The sequence below is a fragment of the Microtus oregoni genome, unplaced genomic scaffold (assembly GCF_018167655.1).
Source record: "Microtus oregoni isolate MIOR12 unplaced genomic scaffold, Mior012 000019F_ref0000042, whole genome shotgun sequence".
NCBI lineage: Eukaryota > Metazoa > Chordata > Mammalia > Rodentia > Cricetidae > Microtus > Microtus oregoni.
Window position 1 is genome coordinate 34,221,976 of NW_024543078.1, and position 9,296 is coordinate 34,231,271.

General features: G+C 44.4%; 1 protein-coding gene across 1 annotated transcript; it reads left to right on the forward strand.

Annotated features, from left to right (window-relative positions):
• Positions 1-625: 625 nt before the first annotated feature.
• On the forward strand, positions 626-9,041 carry Purb (purine rich element binding protein B). Its single transcript, XM_041669087.1, has one exon. It carries the CDS (start codon positions 760-762, stop codon positions 1,723-1,725), a length of 966 nt encoding a protein of 321 aa, XP_041525021.1. The 5' UTR covers positions 626-759; the 3' UTR covers positions 1,726-9,041.
• Positions 9,042-9,296: the final 255 nt, after the last annotated feature.

Here is a 9,296-nt window from a genome sequence, read left to right on the forward strand (position 1 = left end):
TCTCGAAAAACAAAAGAGGTGGGGGGCGCGGGGCGGGGAGCAGCTTAAGTATTGAAGGCTTCATCCTTGGCTGGTGGCAAAAGTGACTGGATCCTTAAGACTCTGACCTAATCAGTGTATTTGTAGTCCCTTAGGATTAATACTCTAGTGGCAATACTGAAAGATAGGATCGCGTTGGAGAAAACAGGTTATTCGGGTCTGCTCTAGAAAGATCACTTGTCCTTTGCCGTTTCCTGTCTCTGCTTCCCAGGCATCATGAGGTAAGCAACTCCACTCCTGAGTAATTCAGACGCTTCTCAGCATGTTCTGCTTTACCACTGCCCAAAAGCGACAGAGCCATCTGATCAAGGACGAAAGCCTCTGAAACCACGAATATCAATAAAGCAGAAAGCAAGCACTCCAAGGCCAGCAGACAGAAGCAGCGACGCACAATCACCCGGAGAGCCGCAAGGCGCTTCCCCGGCGCGGCCAGTGACGTCACCTCTGCGCCCCGCCGCCTCTCCGGGTCTTCCGGCCGGGAGACGGCGGGCGGGCGGGGCGGAGTGACGTCACGAGAGCCGCGCGCCGGAAGCGGGCCGTGCAGCGCGGAAGCCGCGGGGGCGGGGCGCGGAGGCGATGGGGGGCGGCGGCGGCCGGCGATGAGCGGCGGGCGCGCGTGAGGAGCCGGCGGGCGAGGCTGGGGGGCCCCGGAGCGCGAGCCGCAGGGCGGAGGGCGGGGGCGCGAGCGCAGCGGGCGGCGGCGAGGCGGCGGCCGAGAAGATGGCGGACGGCGACAGCGGCAGCGAGCGCGGCGGCGGTGGCGGCAGCAGCGGCGGGCCCGGCGGCTTCCAGCCCGCGCCCCGCGGCGGCGGCGGCGGCGGTGGGCCCGGCGGCGAGCAGGAGACGCAGGAGCTGGCCTCGAAGCGCCTGGACATCCAGAACAAGCGCTTCTACCTGGACGTGAAGCAGAACGCCAAGGGCCGCTTCCTCAAGATCGCCGAGGTGGGCGCGGGCGGCTCCAAGAGCCGTCTCACGCTGTCCATGGCGGTGGCCGCCGAGTTCCGTGACTCGCTGGGCGACTTCATCGAGCACTACGCGCAGCTGGGGCCCAGCAGCCCCGAGCAGCTGGCGGCGGGAGCCGAGGAGGGCGGCGGGCCGCGCCGCGCGCTCAAGAGCGAGTTCCTGGTGCGCGAGAACCGCAAGTACTACCTGGACCTCAAGGAGAACCAGCGCGGCCGCTTCCTGCGCATCCGCCAGACGGTGAACCGCGGCGGCTTCGGCGGGGGGCCCGGGCCCGGCGGCCTGCAGAGCGGCCAGACCATCGCGCTGCCAGCGCAGGGCCTCATCGAGTTCCGCGACGCGCTGGCCAAGCTCATCGACGACTACGGGGGCGAGGATGACGAGCTGGCGGGCGGCCCGGGAGGCGGCGCCGGCGGCCCGGGGGGCGGCCTGTACGGAGAGCTCCCGGAGGGCACCTCCATCACGGTGGACTCCAAACGCTTCTTCTTCGACGTCGGCTGCAACAAGTACGGGGTGTTCCTGCGCGTGAGCGAGGTGAAGCCGTCCTACCGCAACGCCATCACCGTGCCCTTCAAGGCCTGGGGCAAGTTTGGAGGCGCCTTCTGCCGGTATGCGGATGAGATGAAAGAGATCCAGGAGCGACAGAGGGATAAGCTCTACGAGCGACGCGGTGGGGGCAGCGGCGGCGGCGACGAGTCCGAGGGTGAGGAAGTGGATGAGGATTGAAACGGGCAGCTTCCCGCACTGGCCTCCCCCCAACCCCACCACAATCCCCCCCCCCCCCCCAACTAGAGAGTTCCCTTTCCTCCTCGTCCCCAGTGAGCTAGTGGAGAGGGATCAGGGGAGGCCGCCGACGGAGAAAACAAAATTTAAAATAATATAGTTAAGAGAAATAACCATAAGAAAACAGTCACAGACAATTAGAGAAAAGCAGTAAAGTTCCAAGGAACTGCCAGCAACCTGCAAAGAGGACAGACAGCAGCATCTCCTCACCTGCGCAAGCGTCTCAGCTTCTGTTTGAAACCAAGGTTCGTAAATTCATCAGGATAACACTGGAGGGGATAGGTCTTTGAAAGTCTGGGACAAAACCCGCATCCGAGTTCCCCAGACTTGTCCATTGGTAATAGGTGAATTTGTGTTGTACCTGGGTAACCTGGTCTTAGCATCCCTCCAGGCCTCGCTGTTTTACCATCTATCCCGTCACCTCCATCGAAATCAGCATTTTGGATCTAGGTCTTAATGGAATCTTTGAGAAGAAAGAGGCCTTTGCAGTTACCCAGTTCTGAGGGTACAGGTTTATGAAAAGGAGTGCAATTTTACACAGTCATGGACAGGGCAAGCTAAGAATTCAAGAAGCTATTGAAGAATTCAAAAACCAATTGGATCCATTTTTTTAAAAAAAAATGGTTTTGCATGGAACCTGGACCAAGGCCCCTGTCTTTTCTTTGCAGAATTGTTTTCCGGGATGCAGATGAATTCAGATATCAAAGCTTGAACTAGAATCCATTACTAAAATAATTTAAAAGTTGGCTTTTTTTTTTAAGCGAAAGCAATTTTACAATGGGGATTGCTGAGGTAGGCACAAGAAGTCAGGCATAAAGCACAAGATGGATTTGTTTGAGTGGGTTGGTTGCTGCTCACTAAAGTTCTTCCCTTGATCTCTTCAGTGTGGAGGTCATTACCAAGAAATGGCTTACCATGAGTGAGAGCTGAATTCCTAGGGCTCCACCATATGAGCTAGTGAATTATGGCTAATTCGGCTGTTACAGCCACTGGCTGGCTGCATTTTAAACCTTAAAACTTGACTATCTGCGAAAAGGAACAGTGTGGCTACAAGCCTGAGCTTTAAAGGCATACACATCCTCACAGAGAAGTTGGAGACAACCGGAACTGAAGGCTTCATTTACCTTCAGTTTAATCTGTGGATTTATTGAAATACTGATGATCCTCAGGTCCAGAATTCCAGCATCATTTATTCTTTTAAAATAAATTTTTAAGAACTTGATCCATTGTATTCAGTACCTCACAATCAAAGTTGGCAAATGATGGATGAGTGATTCAAGCACTGCACCCGGTGGAAGCTGAACTCCATCTGTGAATGGAACTGAAGTGAACGTGAATGCTGACTCTATCCTGGAAGCATTTTTATACCATCTTGAGATTTCAACAAACTGGCGTTTGCCAGTTTATCCAGCTGTCTTTCAAGAATAAAAGTTGGGGTTTTCAAGGATCGCCTCTTCTATATTTTAAATGGATTTTCAGTATAAATGATTTTTCTAATCAAGTTAACCCCACCCCATCAAAAGGTATTCCTAGAAATGTCATAGGCAACTTTGAATTGAATGGGAGCTAATGTTCTTTCCAAAGTTTTTCAGGTATTTGTGTGACACCTTCTCAAGAACCAGGAGGCAAGTAACCCCACCTCCACAATCTTAGTATTTCTTTTTAACTGCATGCCTGCCCTTTATTTGAGCTGCCTTTTTAATTTATTGCATATCCTTTTTATTAGCTTATTTTGGTATTCAATCTATACAATCTTTTTGTATTTATTGGGAAATAAGTAATATACAAAAAGGTCATTTTTGTGTCTGTGGCTGAGAGGGAGGGAAATACTTGTGTATATAAAATCAGGCTTTGAAAAACAATTAGACTGAGAATATTGTTGATCTTAGACTTAAAAATGGGAGAGCCACAAACATTGGTGCCCTTACAGACTATTTCTCTACTCATCATCCACAGTAGAATTTTTAAACGGATTTTTTTAAAAGCTTTTCTTTTAAATTTTTCTCCGTTGCAAAGAATGTTTCCTAAATTGTATGGGAGCAATAGTATTTTTGATGTTCTAATGACATCCGTATACTTGTACTGTATTTTGTACTACAAGGCAGCTGTTTTCAATAATGTCCTGCTGTATTTACCTATGTGTTTTGAGTGTTTGTTTCTTTGCTGCGGAGAACAAATTCCTACTTTTAGTAAAGGAGCTGAGAAGCTAGCATTAGGTTTGCAGAAACTGATTATAGTTTCAAACTCTGAGGCAGCAATGAAAATTAAGGTTGCAGCCATTCGTTGATTTGCTGTAACGTTTTCATTTTCAAATCATGTACAATTCCTGTATAGACCAACTTCTTGTGTTCTTGCTTCAGTGGTGGTTCTGTTGCTCAGCTGCAGTGAGCCAGTTCAATTTTGCAAAGGTGCAGTACCTCTCCTTTTCAAGGGGTTGGTTTTTGTTTTTTGTTTGTTTTTTCTTTTTATTTGGCTGAATTGCAGTAACTAGCCTTGCCTTTCTATTCTGTAGAAATGACAGGGTCTTCACAATCCTTCACCAGTGGCTACTAAGCTATAATTAGCTGAATAGAAAGAATGTGGAAGTGGTCTGAGGCATATAGAGTATATGCCAAGAACACTACCATATATGGCATCAGCTTTGGTTACCAGAGAAATTTTCTTAGTCATTAGACCATATAACAGTAATATATCATATGTAAATTTTTAGATATCAATTTGAGAATCCTCCAAAAAAAGGAGCAAAGAATGCATAAGCTATGTGTTGGCAAAAGTAATTTATATTAAAATTTTGACCTGCCTTTGTAAGATTAAGTGGTAAATGTCATAGTGGTGGGTTTTTAAGTCTTAACCAATCTCTAAGGTTTATTTCTCCTGCAGTGGATGGGTGGTCCATGGCCTCCCCTCCCACTGTAGGAAGATAGCAGAAGGGTGGGGATTAACTGTGCCATTTCACTGATCCCCATTCTAGGGACTAGGGACAATAGAAGTCTGCAAATGTGGAGAGTCGGCTCATAAATAGTAGGTTTTGAAGGCGTTGGTCTTTGGTAGCTCCTGTCAGAAAATGGCATTGTACAAATTATGGGAAGTTACCAACTTTTCTGTTGTATTTTTGAAATGCTACTATGATTTAGAGTTGTATTTTTTCTTCTGAATTTGGCAGATATCCCAGCTAATGAAAATAGTTACATTTCTGAGAAGTTGGAGCAAAATCTCCATTTCAAATTATTGTTGAAATGTTTGTTTCTCACGCTACTGTATACAAAATCACGTCTTTAAGAATATCAAAGAGAAGGGGAAAAAAATCTATGCAGAGACCCTACTACTTCTTAGTGTTTTCTATTGTCCCTCCACATCATTTCAGCAAGTCTAGCGGCAGTTCTTGTCAGCAAATTCTTCAGTGCATATGCTGCACGAAACAAAACATAAATCTGCACGGCACCAAAAAGCAAACGAAAGCAAACCAAAAACCCAGACACCCTATGTATCTGTTGGAGGCATGTAGGTGGTACAAATGACTGTAGCTGTGAGCACATGGCTACTTGTCGTGTCACTTCCCATAATCATTTACTGCAGAATGATTGAGAGGCTTTTGGTTCAGGCAGCCATTAGCCTCCTGCTTCCTTTGTTACCTCTGGATCACTTTGCAGTAAATTGCAGGTCTTTTAAAAGATTCAAACTTCGGTTTTCTCAAAACAAAACAATTATTCTGTTTTACCTGAAAATGCAGGGTTGTGGGCAAAAGAGGCTGGTTATAATAATGCCCTCATATTGAGTGGTCTGTAAATGACTGCACACTTCAGGCACTAGAGTTGCTGAGGATGCTTTGTTAATGTGACCTTGGCTGGCTTTACAGGGGTGTAGGACAGTCACATAGGCGACTATTTGCATCCACCTTGCTCTTGAGGTGGATGGAAGTAAAGAGGCTGGAGTGTGCAAGTCATGCACATAAGTATTCTTCACTGTAAATTTTGTTTTCATTTTTAACCCAATTATGGTACTTTGTCCAATGCACAACTGATCTCTCAGTAGATATTCATTTGAAAATAGTGTGGCCTTGACCAGTGAGAAGGGGAAGAAGTGACTTATGCTTGTGTTGAAATGACCTGTTTGCTGAGTGGTCGTTCTGCAGCACTCTTACTATCACGTTTTTGATTGAGGAGAGTTAATGTTCTTTGACCCTGAATTTGAGTTTTCTTCTATTTTTAGGAAGTATCAGAATTGCTCTGATGAGTAAGTTGACTGCTTTGATGTCCAATCTCAGGTTTTAAAATACAGTGGCATAAAAGCCCACTGTTACTAATTCTTAAGACAATTTTGATTTCTATACCCGAAAAGTCACATGCAGAAGGCCTGTTCAGAGAGCAGAGCCTCCATCTTTTTACTCCTTTTCCACTTTGTACTTCACTTGAAAAGGTGTCAAGTGACTTGCATTGTATATTTCCATTTTTAACCCTGATGTAGTTCTCAAAGATAAAGCACTTTCTGAACATGAAATACATGGATCGTGTGTGATGATGGATCATGGTTTCTCAGGCCCCTAGATAATCCACTTCTGAGTATTGTTCTATGTAAGGAGAATAGAGATCTTTGCTAATGTTAGGAAGTTTGTATTCTTGACTAGAATGCATTTGCTAGTTTCCAATGGATGGGAGAGTAAACAATGCTGCATTCACAATTTAATAAGTTGCTTTCCCTTGAGCCTTAAGGTAGCTTTTTCTTTTCTGTCAACAACAGCACTGAAGTTGTAGTACGTGAATGAGATTATCTGTTTTCAGGGTTGGTTTTAGAGTACTGTAAATCAATTAGCTGTCTTCCTAAAGAGTCAACTCCCTTCCATAGACAGGATGGTGGGTGTGGGGAGGGGGGCTGGGGAAGGGAGAGAGGTAGTTTATAGAAAAGAAAAAAGAAAAAAAGAGCCACGTTTACCTTAAAATATAGAGAAAAAAGAAAAAAAGTTCATGTCCTGTCCTGTTGGAAATTTCAGATGTAAGGTGGAAATGGCAAAGTATAATTCGTTTCCCCCGCTTTTAATTTAGAAAACCTAAGTTATTTTCAAATATTGGCCCCCAGAAGTTTCAAGAGATAACTAGACTTGTGAACGATGAATTCTATAGCAGAACTTTCAGAAGGTAGCTAGACTCATAAATGGTAAATTCTATAGGTATCTCTGACTTTGCTACTTAAAGTTACCTTCTTCAATCCTCACAATTTGAACCTAGTTTCATTATTGGAAGAATGTAATAAGTTTTTGTGTGAACAAATGGAATAGTAGTCAATTTTGAAAATTAAATTTGGAAAATGGAAAAAGAATAAGATTGTACCGTTAAGATTTATTGCCCTAGTAGTTCCCATTTGCTGTGTGTACTCCTGACCCAAAAATTAAGGCCTTTATGAATGTACTTCATATTTCCTAATAAATAGGAAGTAGCCACCAATGTAATCATGTAACCACCTGTTTTACTTTCATTTAAAAATCCAATGCCTCTTGAATTGGACATTCCAATTGGGATAGGTAGAGAGAGCCATGTTAAAACAGTAAATGCCATATTTGTAGTTTCAGTAGGAGTTCTAATAAAGAGAATAGAACTTTGTTAGAAGTTAAAGCCTTTTCATGATTCTTAACACTTTGGAGAAAGATTTTTAACTATAAACATGAGGTTCTATGATCAAATTTCATGTCCACTACATTACTACCCACTGGCGTGGATAAGAAGAATGGGTTTGTGCTCTGGAATATGGTCCAGAGCTCTGGAGAGAAAGCAGCAGGCCTGTTCTGTGTCCACTAGTGAAGTGCAGAAGGCACAGGTGTGTCCATTTTCCCATCTTCAGGAACTCTTCAGTGCTAACTTTTTCAACAAAATTATTATTTCTTAAAGGCAAAATATTTTGTGCCCTGTGTTGCAAGATCACAATGGTTAGTAAATCTTAGTGTTTGGAAATAGAGTGACAGGAAGTTTGTTTCTTCCCTTTTAAATGTCTGTCTTAGAGAAATACAGATGCAGGAAAGTCCAGGATTATGAGCAGAATTGTATCCCTGAGCACAGAGTGTTGGGGAGGTTTTATAATAAACCCTTTTCTCCAAGCCCACATCACTATCTGTTGAACCAAAGCGCTCAGGAGTCTGAAAAGTCTAGAGACTTGGCTGTAGGTCACATGACTTACTCCACAAAGAGCCTGTGGTTTTTGGCGTTTCAGTGGCAGGCAAATATTTTAGTTACTTTAACATGACCTTGATATCTGAAATCGAGATTGTCAGTGTATTTGAACTTTATTTTTTTCTGAAGTTAGCAGTCGTATTAGGCGTTTACTCTTGTGAATCTTCATGCAGATGTCTTTCCAGTCTCGTGAGTACAGTGCGGATGGCACACTTGGTGTCCTGTCTCCCGGTGGCTCTGTTAAGCTAGGCTCTTTACTCCGAAGCTGGGACTCATGTCCTAGTTGGGATCCACAGAAGTCATTTGAATGAGTTAAAGCCAAATCTTGAGAGCAGGAAACAGCTTCCTGCTCTAGATGTACAATTAGCTTAGGTTGGAAATTACTCTAAAGAGGGTTTGGAATGTCTGTAGTCTGTGTAAATACCAACATGCTTATTATGCATCATGAACCAGTGTGTATGCCTGTGTATGGATTTGTAGAGCTGGTTTCTGCTTCAATTGAAGCTGCACCTTTGATTTTATAAGGTCCCCTCCACCCAGAACCCTATAAACATTTGTAAATAGAACACTAAAATTTGTAGCGGTAGGATCAATTTGGGAAATATCTGCTGAGAGACCAAAAAGTTCATTTTTTTAAGTACCTTGGTTAAAGAGTAAAGATTATTCCTCTTATTTTTTAAAAGAAGAATGCACTTTAACAAACACAGCTGCATGGGCAATTCAACAATCCATGAAGTGCAGTACCCATCCAGAAACCACACTTCCTGAAAACCGTTCAAAGCAGAGTCCAGACGGGCTGGTGATCTCACCGCCTGTAGGTTGAAGCTCAGATTCTGATGAATTGTGAGACAAGCAGGGCTGCTTCAAAGAGCAATGTGAATACAGCCAGAAGCTTCAGACAGGTCTGTAAAATGGCGGGTCCCGTATTTACCACTAACTAGCAAAACTGACAGAAAAACTCATAGAAATAAAAAGTTTAAGAATCCTTCCTGCTGGTGTGCACTCCTTCCAATAGCAGACTTTTGCAAATGGAGTTTTACAGTCTATATTTAAAAAATTGTATGTTTGTAACAAATAAAGTATGCGGAAAAGTGAATGACAGTCTTGTGCCATTGTCTCTTATTTAAGGGATTGCATGATGTTTGGGGAGGGAGCTATCATTCGTCGTGGTTCACAGATGGGTGTGGGTTTGAGGGGGGTCCCCACTTGAAGTGGCCTGGGATCATCTGAGTTTCTATGATCCTTCCTAGTAGGGCATCTGTGGAGTAAGTCAGAGCAGATAATTTTATGCTTTGGTTCATAACCACTTCCTCTTTTTTTGTTGTGTTGTTTAGAAGGGCTCACAAAAGCTTGCTG